At 41.0% G+C, this 15,538-nt stretch overlaps 1 protein-coding gene across 2 annotated transcripts in view; it reads left to right on the forward strand.

Annotated features, from left to right (window-relative positions):
* The first annotated feature begins 352 nt into the window (after nt 1-352).
* The window catches only part of Faf1 (Fas associated factor 1), a 294,143-nt gene continuing 278,957 nt past the window's right edge, over nt 353-15,538 (forward strand). Inside the window, exon 1 of one of the 2 annotated variants that reach the window (XM_075945095.1) lies at nt 353-550. In XM_075945095.1, the coding sequence (XP_075801210.1) occupies nt 506-550 (45 nt within the window). In that variant the 5' untranslated portion in view covers nt 353-505. The remainder of the gene's footprint in view (nt 551-15,538) is intronic. The other variant, XM_075945094.1, reaches the window with a different exon arrangement.

Genomic DNA, 15,538 nt, shown 5'->3' on the forward strand with positions numbered 1-15,538 from the left:
GTGACAGCCGCAAAGCACCGCTTTGCGACCTCGATGACAAGCAAAATGTGCGACAGCTCTGGCGCTGGCCAACCAGGGGCGGAGGCGGCGACCGGGGAGGAAGCGGAGGAGGCGGAGGCGGCTGTGGCGTTGGCCCGCCTGCTCGTTCTCTCGCTTTCCCCGCCCCCGCCGAGCTAGCCGCGGCTGAAGGGAGCCGGGCGCGCGCTGTCGCAGCCTGTCCTCCTCCCGGCCGGCGACGGAAGGACCAGCTCGGCATCGAGACCAGCCTCCCCGTCCCGGCGGCTGCAGCCAGGGCTCCGCGGGGCGCAGGCGGGCGCAGGGCGGCTGAAGGTTACCGAGTGCATGAGCACCTAGCCTCCCGCGCCACCCCGCCCGCCGGCCCTCCCGCCGGCTCTCCCGCCAGCCCCTCGCCACCCGGCGGCGGCCGCCTGTGTGGCCGCAGGAGGCGCCGTCTCGCTCCCAGGTGCGCGCTTCGTTCCCGGAGCCGCGGAGCTCGGCGGCCGCCATGGCGTCCAACATGGACCGGGAGATGATCCTGGCGGATTTTCAGGTGAAGTGTCTGGCTCTGCTCGCTTCCCACCTCCAGTTTGGCGGCTTCGGGGTGGCGGCGCGGTGGCCTCTTCCTCAGCGTTTGTGTGAACCCCGCAATGGTTGTAATGTGGGCTTTTCTACCCAGCGTGGCTCAGGGTGTGTGTATATTGTGAACCATGGGGAACATGTATTTCATATGCTGTGTTTTGTGGGTGTGTGTAGAACGTGTTGAGTGAGGTTGAACGAGAATTTTAGGTTTGGGGATGCTATGATTTGGGGGTTACTATGTATGTGGGCTCTTTCTTAGTTTTATGAGGAATGTGTAGAATATGGGGTTAATTATGGGGTGTTTGGGTTGTTCCATGAGGAAGCTGATGTGTGTGTTGCTATGGGTGTGGTGTATTGTATGAAGTGGTGAGTGAACAGGCAGCGTGATGAGGAGGTGATGAGGTTAGCTGGGCTGTGTGGTCCTGTTCAAAGAGGAGTAAACAGTTGAGACTCCGCAGGCCTTGCTGGAATCTTTAGGGTGGAAAAAAAGGAGGCTGCTGTGCAGTGCGTTCTGATGGATCTTTGCACTGAACACACACACTTAATAACCCCTTCATATTTGCAGATTCCCCTCCCCTACAGACTTGAATCTTTCTTAGACAGTGTCTCCAGGCTTGCATCTAATTTGTTTGGAGTCCTTTCCTCAGGAGTTCATTTAAACTAAAGATTATTCCCTCACTGAACCCTTCTGTAGTGACACTAGCATGTAAGTATCTTAGGGAAACCCTTCGAAAGTAGACCGTTGTGTGCCTGGAAAGATCCGGGGTTATAAACAATAGCTTGTAAATGTTTTCTTTGTCCTTTGATAGTTACTGAAGAAAATATCTTAGTGCCACACACACACCGTTTGGCAATGCATTTGTCAAATATGGGTAGACTTTTTTGCCAACGTTGGCATTACTACACAGTCTCTATGGGTATTACTTTTCTATTTAATGTTCTGATGACCATTTTCCAAGAATTTGCTCCTTTTCCTTCTCTAGTATCTATCTGGTTCACTAGGAATATGCTTGTATGTACATTTAGACTGTTCTGCAACCTGCAAACTCAGAAAAGATGGTTTTAAAAAGAAGAGATGGTCATGGAATTTTGGCATTTGTAGGCTCTAGAATAGCTCGAGGTCTTTCATCTTTCTTAGACAGTGTCTCCCTTTGTAGCCCAGGCTGGCATTTAATACAGCCTTCCTACCTCAGCTTCCCGCAGTACTGGGATTAAAATTGTGATCCACCGTGTCCCCTTCTTAGATGTAGTTTTACCCAGTTTGTGTTTTGATGGGAAAGGCTCTGGACAGCAACACATAGTATAATTTACCCTAGCCCTAATGCGATTATAACTTTAATTTTAAAAACTTCGAAAACCTCCAATAACTTGTAGCTGTCTTCTGTCATCTGCCAGTCACTATGCTTACTTGATTTTATTTTTGAGGCAGAGTTTCAAGATATATGAATATATACACACACACACATACATACATACATACATATATATCCCATATGATTGACTCTCTGGGGTTGGGATTACAGGAGTGTATGGCACCACACCTGGCTCACGATTAACTCTTATTAAAGGATCGAAAATCTAGGATCCTTGTTCTCAGAGGTAGAGGAATATTTTTGAGGCATTAAGACTTTTGGTTTGGAAATCAAAATGACTATATTGATAATTCTTAAATTTCAATAACATTTTATTTCCCAGTCTTTCTTTACCTTTGAAAGATGGTTTATTTTTTTATTTTATTATTTTTTTATGGTGAGAAAGTGTATATTTAGAATTAGCTAGCTGGACTCAGTCTGGATGATCCCAGTTTTGTCCGCATGACAATCAGGAGCCAGCCAAACATACGCCTTCTTCTCTCCATAAGGCCTTATGAGGGTGTTGACTTGGCCACATCAGTGTCGTAGAGTTTCTTCACAGCTTGTTTGGTCTGGTGCTTGTTGGCCTTGATGTCCAAAATGAACACAGTTGTGTTGTTGTCTTCTGTCTTCTTCATGGCTGACTCAGTGGTCAGGGGAATTTGATGAGCATTTAGGCTGCCTTCGTAGCCTCAGGGTCTTGGGCCACCGGAAGGTGGGTGATGGAAGGTGGGTGATTTGCCGATCTTTTTGTGGCTGTGGACGCCTTTCAGCACTGCCTTGGCTTTCAAGGCCTTCCCTTTATTTTTTTATTTTTTTTGGTTTTTCGAGACAGGGTTTCTCTGTGGCTTTGGAACCTGTCCTGGAACTAGCTCTGTAGACCAGGCTGGTCTCGAATTCACAGAGATCCGCCTGCCTCTGCCTCCCGAGTGAAGGCCTTCCCTTTAGCTTTGGCTTTGGGAGGGGCAGGAGCTTCCTTCTTTGCTTTTGGTGCTATCTTGGTTAAAAGGAAAAATGGCTATTGGATTGTACCCAAGGCCTTGTGAATGCCATGCAAGAGCTCTCCACTGGTTTTCATTTATTTATTTATTTATTTTGGTTTTTCGAGACAGGGTTTCTCTGTGGTTTTTTTGGAGCCTGTCCTGGAACTAGCTCTTGTAGACCAGGCTGGCCTCAAACTCACAGAGATCCGCCTGCCTCTGCCTCCCGAGTGCTGGGATTAAAGGCATGCGCCACCACCGCCCGGCTGGTTTTCATTTCTTAAAAAAAGAATGATATTGGAATGATCTTATAGGCCAGAGATATATTGTGCACTTTGGAAAATATAATTGGAAAAAATACTAATGGCATTTGGTGTGAATAATTTTCATATTAAAAGTTTATTTAGAAGACTGTGTACTTTAAGCACATTAATCCTTTGTGTGTTTAGGACTTGTGATCCTCTTACTAACTAAATATCACATTATTTTGTTTGTTTAGTCTTTTTTACTGATCATTGTAGTCTTCTGTATTGTAGGTCTTTTTAGTATTTAAAAATAAGCAGTTTAGCTGGGCAGTGGTGGCCCATGTCTAGACTTGGGAAATTAGCTGAGTGGTGTGTGAGTGGTGGTAGGTAGCGCTGCCTAGCCTAGCATGTGTAAGGCCCTAGGTTTGATACAAAGATGCCTGTGCACACATATACATGTACACTCAAACATAAGACATGACATATGAATTGCTGGGTAATCTTTGTTTAATTGAATACCTTCCCAAAGTGAATATAGTAAAATTATATCTTATTTCATGTACTTGTGAGAATCACTAGTACTATGAGAAGCTAGCATGCCTGTGTAGAAAGGACACAATTTTGAATTAAATTTGAAGAATATTTGCACTTGCTTGTTTAGTGTTGTTGTTTACAATAGCCAAAATATGGAACCTATATAGATATTTTATTTGTGTTTTAATAAATAAAGCTTGCCTGAAGATCAGAGTTCAGATCTAAGCCACTAGAGGTCAGGGAGTGGTTATGTACCTTAAGTCCCAGGACTCAAGGCCACCCTGGGCTGCAGGAGGTTGACTCTCTCTAAAAAGAGAAATAGAAATTCACACAAAGGTATTCCCAGTACTCTGGAGTCACTGCCCTTAATCCCAGTACTAGGGAGGTGGATACAGGAGTGGTGTGGTTGCTCCGAAACAGGTCTGTAAGGCAGGAGGAGATGAGAGCCTGGGGCAGTCTGAGGTCTGGTGGAGAGCATTGCAGTCTGCAGTCAGGCTGAGGTTAGGATTGCCCCTTTGTTTGTCTGAGCCTTGGTAGAGGTAAGAACTCTCTAGTGGCTTTTCTGATCTTCAGCTTGGACTCTAATATCTATCTCTGGGTTTTGTTATTCGTGCTGCAGGAACCAGCCTAGCTGCCCATGAGTATCTGAGAAGTAAGGAAATGTGGTGTACCAGTGGAGTTTTAGTACCTTTAAAAAGAATGAATTGAAAAAAGAAGTTAAGCTGGGTGGTGGTGGCGCACGCCTTTAATCCCAGCACTTGGGAGGCAGAGGCAGGCAGATCTTTTTTTTTTAATATTTATTTATTTATTTACTTATTATGTATACAATATTCTGTCTGTGTGTATGCCTGCAGGCCAGAAGAGGGCACCAGACCCCATTACAGATGGTTGTGAGCCACCATGTGGTTGCTGGGAATTGAACTCAGGACCTTTGGAAGAGCAGGCAATGCTCTTATCCTCTGAGCCATCTCTCCAGCCCCCCAGGCGGATCTTTATGAGTTCGAGGCCAGCCTGGTCTACAAGAGCTAGTTCCAGGACAGGAACCAAAGGCTATGGAGAAACCCTTTCTCGAAAATTAAAAAAAAAAAAAAAAGAAGTTAACTCACTTTGAGACTATTATGTTGGACAAAATAAGACAGATTCAGAAATGCAAATATCACCTGTTTTCTCTAATATGGAGAATTTATAGGCATCTATGTTTATGTGCACATGCATACCATGAGATGAAAGAAGGACTATTTATGTGGTAGACAGGGACCAGGTAGAGGAGGGAAGGAGGGACAAATGTCTGTTGAGGAGGGAATATAGGCAAAGTCCAGTGTATGAGATTGTCAAGATGAAACCCATTGTTTTATGTGCTAATTGAAAAAATTGGAAAGGTTCTGGAAGAAATTATGATTTCATTAAGTTATATAAAGTTTAGTGAAGTTTTGAGAAAAAAGTCCTTCAATTGAAACTTTTACATGCATTTGAGTATTTTCTTTTTTAATTTTTGTACTTATTTAATTATGATTATATGACATGAAGAAAGAAATTATATTTTAACAAATCCAATGAAGAAAGCCGTTCTAAAATTCTTCCATTTTCTTTTGGGGAAAAAAAAATCCAGATTTTGATCATTGCTGGATAATAGGTTATAAGTATAATGTCTAACTATGAAAAGCTTTTGGGAAAGGAGTTTTGATCTTTTTTGTTTGTTTGTTTTTGTTTTGGGTTTTTCGAGACAGGGTTTCTCTGTGGCTTTGGAGCCTGTCCTGGAACTAGCTCTTGTAGAACTGGCTGGCCTCGAACTCATAGAGATCCATCTGCCTCTGCCTCCCGAGTGCTGAGATTAAAGGTGTGCGCCACCACTGCCCAGCTTTGATCATTTTGCTTAAAGAGAAAATGCTTCTTTTGGAATCAGTGAAATATTGCTAAGTAGTGGGTAGAAGATTATAGTTCATACTTACAGGGAGAGGATTGGGACATTGTGAATAGGTGAACTTAATACAAAATAAGTTGTCTCCTAATTCCCACCCCTTCCCTAGTGCTTAGCTGCCATGAATAAGGTCCTAGGTTTGATCCCCAGCAGTGGAAAACTAATGGAACAGAATTCCCAGTCCTTTTAACTAAAAAATTTAATCATGGAAAATACGTAACATAATTTCCGTATTAATCACTTTCAAGTGTACCCTTCAGTGATATTAAATATTCATAGTGCTGTGAAATCATCACTATTGCTCATCTATCTCCACTGTTCTTTTCATCTTAAAACTGAAATTCTGTACATTAAATAATATCCTCATTTCTCTTTCTTTCTGGCTGTGGCAACCAACATTTTTATTTTCTGTCTATATGACAGAATAAGGTACCTTATTTAACAAGACTTTTACAGGATTTGCTCTTTTGTGACTGGTTTATTTTACTTAGTGTATATGCTCTCAAGGTTGATCCATGATGTATAGCATGTGTCAGAATTTTATTCCTTTTAACAGCCGAATCATGTTCCATATTTGGAAATGCCATATTTTGCTTACTCATTCATCTTCTGTGATTCTGTGACATCATGAATAATGAATAATGCTATGACAGTGAATGAAATATCTGCTGGAGTCCCTTACTGCCATTTATTTGGGCTATACCTAGAGCTAAAATTGCTGTATCACATGATAATCCTAAACTGAAATAGAATTTTTAGTCTTTTTGAGGACCTGCCATCTTGTTTCCTTAGCAACCATACCACAGTTTTTTGAGTGGAGGCATCTTAACAGGGTCTCCCTGTATAGCTGCAGCTAGATTTCAAACTTAAGATCTCCCTGCTTCAGTCTCCATAATGCTGGCCTTGTAAATGTGGCTCACAATACCCAGTTCAGTTAGTTAATTTTAAATTTAACTCTGTCTAGTGAATTTAGAATTTGGAATATTTTGTCAAAAATGTTCATTCTGTTTGCATAGTATGAGTCTGTTAAAGTAGTGGTCGAGTAGTGTTTATGCTGTCCTAGCAGGCTGGGGCCACAAGAGGGTGTGCAGAAATAGCCCGAGTTAAAAAACATACCCCTGTTTTTATAACAAAGAGATGCAATCAGATGAAAAGTCCAAATCTTATTATTTTATTATGTGTGGTGTAGAGTTTTTATTTGTTTGTTTTGGAGACAGGTTCTAATTACGTAGCCTTGGCTGTCCTAGAACTCACAGATTCGCCGGCTTCTACCTCCTCAGTGCTGGCATTTTACCTACCTACCTACATGCCTATTTGCCTACCTTTCTATCTAAAAAGACAGGCTCTTACACCTAACCCAGGCTGGCTTGGAACTCACTGTTGCCCATACTGATGTTGAATTCATGTCAATTCTCCTACCTTAGACTTCCAAGTGCTAAGATTGCAAGGGTGAGCCACTGTGTCCTTCTAGTAATCGTAGAATCATTTACTATTTTCTATTATATTATATTTTATTATTATTTTCTTTTTCTTCCTTCACAAAACATTAAACAAACTTGACCCTGCTTGATTTGCTTACAGATGGGAAAATAGTTACTTAAAACAATTACAGTTGCTGTCAAATAATTCTAGTAATATTAGTTACAGCTTACAAAGTTAAAGCAGACAACTTCTATAGCTTTCATTTTATTTTGTTTTATGAGACTGAGTTTCTCAATGTATCTTTGACTGTCCTCGAACCTGCTGTGTTGGTCAGTCTAACCTTGAATTCACAGAGATCCTCCTGCCTCTGTCTTTAGACATTAAAGGTGTGTGCCATGATGTTATCTTTCCAGGTCTTTTAGCTTTTTGATTAATGTCATGTTAGAATTTGTCTTTCCACTAAGAAAAAGATTATAACTTTCTTAGAAATAAAAGATTAGTCTCATAAGTTAGTTTTATGTATTTTGGGAACAAAAGGCTGGTCTCATAAATTGGTTTTCTGCTTATAGTTTTTTTTTTTTTAATTAGTGACAGAGACAGACATAATTGCTCAAGTGGGGAAAAAAAAACAAGGGGCTCTTACTGGTTGTGATGTATTGTTTCAGACTTTCCCAGAAAACAGATCTCTTCTACCTGGATAAAAATATTTCTTCTGGGGGGCTGGAGAGATGGCTCAGAGGTTAAGAGCATTGCCTGCTTTTCCAAAGGTCCTGAGTTCAATTCCCAGCAACCACATGGTGGCTCACAACCATCTGTAATGGGGTCTGGTGCCCTCTTCTGGCCTTCGGGCATACCCACAGACAGAATATTGTATACATAATAAATAAATAAAAAGTTTAATAAAAAATAATATTAAAAATATTTTTTCTGAACTTAGTTTTTGGTTTTTCGAGACAGGGTTTCTCTGTGGCTTTGGAGCCTGTCCTGGAACTCGCTCTGTAGACCAGGCTGGTCTTGAACTCACAGAGATCCGCCTGCCTCTGTCTCTCGAGTGCTGGGATTAAAGGCGTGTGCCACCCCCCCCCCCCCGGCCCTGAACTTAGTTGTTTTGATCATAGATTTAGAGTTTTTCTTTCTGTCAACTTTAACATTTATTTTGATGTTGTATCTCTCATAGCACGACTTCTATTGCTTTATAAGTTTTCTCATTTTGGGACTCACACATTTAATCTTTGATTTGCTTACATATTTCAAGTCTAGTGTTCTATAACACTACTCTATGGTAAGTCACACACGTGTTGTTACCACTTGGCCTTTCTAAATGGTATTTTGATTCTTATTTCTTTTTCAGTTTGACACAGATAACTTCTGCAAAAGAGGATGATATTCCTTGTGATGATGTAGATTAGGGTTTAAGCTAAGTATATAGGGGGTATAGTTAATGATGGAGGGATTACCTTGGGTGGGAGATTGAGTACTGTGGTGCAGGGTGTCTAGTTAACTTTTGTCCTTTGTTTCCTTTCTTTTTGTCCTTTGTCCTTTAGGGCTAGACCATTCTGTTCTAGTGTTTGGGTTGTAGATTGTTAAGAAGATAAAGTTTTGGCATAGATAATAAAATTTACTAGCTTGTAGTTAGAATATGACCTCGAGGTTCAAACCACTTGAATTTAAGTCACAGTGCTGCCATTCTTCCATCTTGTGGTCTTTGACGAGTTGTTTTATACATCTGCCTCAGTTTCCCAATATGAAAAATGAATTAACACGTGTAACGCTATTAGGTGTCTGAAATAGAAAGTGTTTACATTCTGTTATTTTCATTTTGACCATTTATTAAGTTGTGTGTGATAAAAAAAATTGGCATTTATTAAATAGGGAATTTATTGAGTAAAGTACTACATACCCAAGAGTTTACACACACACACACACACACACACACACACACACACACACACACGGTGCATGTGTGTGTGTGTGTGTATGATGTATGCCACATTGTTTACAGAGGTCAGAGAATAACTTTTAGGAGTTCTCTCCTACTATGTGGGTCCCAGGGCTTTAACGTAGGCTGTCAGGCTTTGTGGTATCTTTACCCACTGAGCCATCTCACTGAAATTCTTTTTCTGTGGTATAAGTTGGGATCCCTGAAACGAAATAGCGATGTCTGAGAAAGAACTCCTTGGGAGTCCTAGCTGGAATTGTTGAGTTGTATTTTCGAGCTCTCATTTAGGATTCTCTGAAGCATTAATACTTCAATATCTCCACAGTAAAATGAAGGTCCTATATGGCTGCTAGACCATCAGAATTGGATGGGTTAACAAGAGGCCAGCATCACTAAAGTGAATCCCAGGTGTCGAGCATTGATCTTTTTATACTGTTAAAGTTTAATTTTGCTTTGATTTGATTGTGACTGTGCCCTGGCTCTCTCTTTTTTTTCTGTTAATAAGAAAATGCCCTGATTATGATGTTTTAGTACAGCAGTAGAAACCCTAACTAAGACAGAAATTTATGTCTGAGAGAATTAATTTTTTATTGTCTATGGAACCCTCATTGATTTTTCCCTGAAGGAGATACCAGGCAAGGCAGTACTGATGCCCCTCTGCACCCATCCATAGCTCTAGACGTACAACCAGACTTAAGGCTAAGCAGGCTCCTAGAGGGGAGATAGAGAGCATAGTCCATGAGGAAGTTGTAGTCACAATGGAAAGTGTAGTCACAATCAAGGAATAGTGCTTCCTACCATATCTATCTCTTTAACTCTCCTATATGGTCTGAACAGAAGGTAGATGGGTCATGGAGAATGATAGTTGACTAACACAGACTTGATTAAGTAATAACCTCTGATTGAGCTGCTGTATCAGATGTGGTGTCCTTACTTGAGTATGTTTAACATAGCTCCTGGTACATAGAATGCAGTTACATATCTAGAAAATACTTCTTCTCAGTATCTGTCCATAACAACCCCAGAAATTATTTGCTTTCAGCTGACAGGGCCAACAGAATAATTTCACATTTTTACCTCAAGGGTATATTAATTCTCCACCCCTGTATCATAACTTAGTCTAAAGGGATCTTGTTTATCTGTCTCATGTACAAAATGTCATACTGGTTTACTATATTGATGACATTATGCTGATTGGACAAGGTAAACAGGAGGTAGCAACTGCTTTGAATTTGTTGGTAACACATATTTGCGCCAGAGAATGAGAAATAAATCCAACCACAATTCAAGGGACTCCGTGAAATTTCTAGGAGTCCAGGGGTGTGGGGCATTCAGAGAGATTCCTTCAAAGGTGAAGGATAAGTTATTGCATCTGTCCTTTCCTGGCACCAAGAAAGAAGCACAGTGTTGTGGGCCTGTTTGGATTCTGGAGATAGCACATTCTTCACTTGGGTGTGTTTCTTCCCTAAATAGCAAGGGTCTTGGAAAGCTGCTAGTTTTGTTTGGGTCCTGGATCAGAAGGCTCTAAAACAGGTTTAGGATGCTGTGGACACTGCTCTACCACTTAGACCATATGATCCTGCAGACCGGATGGTACTTGAGGTGTCATTGGCAGAAAGGGATGCTGTGTGGAGCCTTTGGCAGGTCGTCATAAGTAAATGAAAAAGGAGACCTTTGGGATATTGGAGCAAGGCCCTATCATTATTTGTAGACAACAGTTTTCCCTTTGAGGAACAGCTCTTGACCCCTGCTTTAGTGGCTGAATGTTTGACAGCAGACCACCAAGTTACTATGCACACTGAGCTGCCCACTGTGAGTTGGGTATTGTATGCTCCATCAAGCCATAAAGTAGGACATGTGCAGCAGAAATCCATTATCAAATGGAAGTGGTATATAGGTGATCAGGCCCGAGCAAGTCCTGAGTGCACAAAAAGTTACATGAAGGAGTTCCCCCAAATACCTATTGTTTAATGCTGTTAAAGGGCTTTCCAAACCTGGATCTATAGCCTCATCGGCTGTGTCCTATGATTGGTTGACTGAGGAAGAGAAGATTAGTACCTGGTTTAACGATGATGGTTTTGCATGATTTGCAGGCACCACCAGCTGCAACATTAAAACTGCTTTCTGGGACAGCCCTGAAAGACACTGTTCTGTTGGGTAGAACTTCAGCAGTACACATGACTGTACATTTGCTTTGAAGGAGAAATAATCAGATGCGGGATTGTTTACTGATTGATGGGCTATATAGCCAATCATTTGACTGAATGGTCAGGGACTTGGAAAGAGCATGATTGGAAAATTATTGAGAAAGACATTTGGGGAAGAAGTATGGATAGATATGAGAGAGAGAGAGAGAGAGAGAGAGATTTTAATTATTTTAATTATTAAGACCAATTAGAATTGTGCTACAGCTGGCCCATTATCTTCTGGCTTATTCTTCTGTCTCCTCCACACATGTTGCCATAGGAGTGCTGAGATCTGGTATACACATCATCATATCAGGCTTTTCTACTTGGGTTTAGGGGATTGAACTCAGTTCTGAGCCATCTCCTAGGCCTCCCTTAAACTTTTTTTTTTTTTTTTTTTTTTTTGGTTTTTCGAGACAGGGTTTCTCTGTGGCTTTGGAGCCTGTCCTGGAACTAGTTCTGTAGACCAGGCTGGTCTCGAACTCACAGAGATCCGCCTGCCTCTGCCTCCCGAGTGCTGGGATTAAAGGCGTGCGCCACCATCGCCCGGCTCCCTTAAACTTTTTAAAGGTAACGTTTTCTTTTTATGCATTGTTTTTGGTATATGTTGTGTATGCATGTGAGTGCATACACATGCATATTTATTGCGAATGCCGAAGTATGCATGCTATGGCCCGTGTGAAGGCTAGGGAACAGTAGTATTCTTGCCCTCCACCTGTTGGAGACAGAGTTACTTGTTTTGTATTTTCATACACCAGGCCACCTGGCCCTTGAGCTTCTGCCTCCACCTTCAATCTTGCCATGGGTATGCTGGAATTATAGGTGTATGGTTTGGTTTTCAGCTATATATGGGTTCAGGGGCTCCAAACTCAGATCCTCAAACTTGCATGGCAAGCATTGTAGCTACTGAATTATTTCCCGATCTCTAAAGTAGACATTTTTATTTTTTTATTTTCTTTTAAATTTTGATTTTTAGATCAGAATTGTTCATCATGTTAAATATTAATCATTGACATTAAAGTGAGGTTGGCAGATAATTTCAAAAGGTAGTCTGGCTGAATTAACATAATAATTGCATCTGCCTTCTTGCTTATTTGTGGTTATAGAGGAATTATTGAGCTGGAAAGCATAAGTATAAATTGAGGTAAAGGAAGAAGGGTTTTAGGTTATATGTACCTGAATGGCTTTAGAGTTAGATTTCAGTCAATTTTAACCCCTTCTTTGCTACTCTCTGAATTATTTAATAGTTGGATTGTCAGTCAGAAGTGTTAGTGAGAGAACATTTAAAAGTTTTTTTTTTGTTTTTGAGATTATAATATACCATCTTTTTTCCCTTTCTCTAAGACATCTTATATATCCCTCTTTTCATGGCCTCTTTTTTCATTAATTGCTTTTTTATGTATATATGTTTATACATGTGTATTTCTAAATGAAATCTGCTCAGTCTGTGTAATATTCCTGTCATTTATGTTTTCAGAACTGACCCATTTGGTGTTGGGTAACCAGTTGCTGTGCTCTTTCCTGGAGAAGACTATTTCACCAATTCTCAGCATTCCTTAGTTGCCTGTAGTTTTTTGTGTAGGGTTGAGGTCTTGTGGGCCTTCCTCTGTCTACTTTGACATGTGTGTTGGTGTTATCCTTGTTCAACATAGTTAGGGATTCATGTTGATGAGATTTTATGGGTGTAGCTTCTAACATTAGTAATGAGACACAATCTCATAGCAAACTCTCTAATTCTCTGTCTCTTACAGTATTTCAGTGTCCTCTTGCACAGTGTTCCTTGAGCCTTAGGCATGAGAATGTTTTGTAGATGTATCCATTGGGACTGGGCTCTATAACTGCATTTTGACAGGTTGTAGTTTTCTGTAATGGACTTCATCTGTTACATGGAGAAATTTCCTTGGAGGGAATGAAGACTATACTTACGGGCATAAAAGGGCAAGTGTTTAAATTGTTGTTATGAATTATGCTGGTTTGATAAAGTGATGGTTGAAGGTTTTCCTCCAAGATCCATGACTGCACTGACATTTAGTAATTGGCTAGGTTTCCATTTCCAGGTGTGGTTTCCCTCTTGTTGAGCTGGTTGTAAATCCTATTGAAGAACTGTTGATTACAACCAAGGTGTACATGGTAGTTTGAAAGTAAATGACCCTCAAAGGGAGTGGCACTTTTAGGAGATCTGGCCTTTTTGGAGTAGCTGTGGTCTTGTTGAAGAAAGTGGTTTCTGTCAAGATGGGCCTTGAGAGCTCATATATGCTCAAGATACCTTCCAGTGTCTCACTTCCGGTTACCTGCAAGATGTAGGACTTTCAGCTCCAGCATCATGTCTGCCTGTATGGCTGCCTTGCTTCTTGCCATGCCATATTGGACTAAACCTCTGTACTGTAAGTGAGCCACCAAAAATGTTTTCCTTTATAGGAATTGCCATGGTCATCCTGTCTCTCCACAGCAATAGAAACCCTAACTAAGACTGCGTGTGTGTCACTACTGCAGCTTTAGCGTTATTGTGCAGTGCTGGTCATTGTTATGGTTCAGAGGCATCCTAGCTAGGTAGGACCATTAGTTGCTTTTCTGCTTCAGACAGCTTCATTGTGCCTTTAGATACCATGAAAGCTAGTCCTCAGGGAGGAGGCATTCATGTCAGTTCGTGCTCAGGGGACTCTGGGCCCTGTCTCTGAAGGGCACAATGTCTTTAGCAGTAGGGACTTACCTTCCACCTCTAGGGGGCAAAAGCAATGACCAATGTGTTTTAGGAGTTCCTTGGATAGCCCTGACCAAACAGTTCAAAAGAGGGCTTCTTATGTCTGGTACTAGTATTTTTGTTAGGTGGTCTTTGATTCTTAAAGGGAGCCTTGTCAATCTTATGAGAGAAGTTCATTTAAACAATATGTTTATACACAGAATTAGGTGTATTATGTTTTTAAATAATTAATAGTATGACTCCTTATTGCTTTTTTCAGACTCCTTTTTGTTGTTTTACCCTCTTTCCTCCAGGATTTACCTTTGTTCTTTCTAAAGAGCTCCTCTTACCATTCCCCAATCAGATCATTTGTATCCCGCTATTCTTCTCTCTATTGTTCCCCAACCCTTTATCCTGACAGTGGTTCCTTTAAAGAGGAAAGTTTTCATCTTTATCTTGTGTATTCTTTGTTCCTGACCCAGTTTTTTCCCTACTGAAAAGCAGTGGTTGAATTTGGTTTTATTTATTTTTTTGTGTGTGCACATATGCATGTGAAAGTCCTTGTGTGCCCATCTCACACATGGGGAGGCCAGAAAAGGACATCAGGTACCCTCTTCTATCTTCTTCATTTTGTGCTTGAAACATAATCTTTTATTGAATCTAGAACTTAAGGTTTCAGCTAGAATGGCTGTCAGCAAGCCCCAGAACTCCTCCTGTCTCCATCCCCCTTACCGCTCTAGCACTGTGGTTCAAGTGCATTTGGCCATGCCTACATACATACATACATACACACATACATACATACATTTCATGAAATTTTTATTATTTATTATTTGTTTATTTATTTATTGAGATAGAGTTTCTCTGTAGCTTTGGAGCCTGTCCTGGAACTAGCTCTTGTAGACCAGGTCTTGAACTCACAGAGATCTGCCTGCCTCTACCTCCCTAGTGTTGGGATTAAAGGTGTGCGCCACCATTGCTTGGCATGAAAAAATATTTTTAAACATGAATTCTGGGGATCTAAGCTCAGGATCTCATGGTTAAACACCAAATACTCTTACCTTAAAGCATACTCAATTTAGGTGTAGCCTTTTTTTTTTTTTTTTTTTTTTTTTTTTTTTTAGAGACAGGGTTTCTCTGTATACAGCCATAGTTATCCTGGAACTAGCTCTTGTGGACCAGGCTGGCCTCGAACTCACAGAGATCCGCCTGCCTCTGCCTCCCAAGTGCTGGGATTAAAGGCGTGCACCACCATCGCCTGGCTTACCCTTTGATTTTTTTTTTTTTTTTTTTTTTGGTTTTTCGAGACAGGGTTTCTCTGTGGTTTTGGAGCCTGTCCTGGAACTAGCTCTGTAGACCAGGCTGGTCTCGAACTCACAGAGATCCGCCTGCCTCTGCCTCCCGAGTGCTGGGATTAAAGGCGTGCGCCACCACCGCCCGGCCCCCTTTGATTTTTTAAATAAATTTAAATAATCTTTTAAGTTGTCAGTGGGGAATTATAACTTTAATTTCTAGCTTTGGACTGCTTTGAATGTACCTGATACAACGTTAGGCTCTTAATGTGTAATTTTTATAACAAATTTTCCCTGTGGTTCAGTGATATAGTTCTCCATGCTAGCCCAGTTTGCTTTTGCCTCTCTTTTCAAAGATCTCAACATAGTGAAAAACTTTTAGAAAACAGATAATGGCTTCCACTGGAGTGA

Source organism: Microtus pennsylvanicus, chromosome 13 (assembly GCF_037038515.1).
Source record: "Microtus pennsylvanicus isolate mMicPen1 chromosome 13, mMicPen1.hap1, whole genome shotgun sequence".
Taxonomy (NCBI): domain Eukaryota; kingdom Metazoa; phylum Chordata; class Mammalia; order Rodentia; family Cricetidae; genus Microtus; species Microtus pennsylvanicus.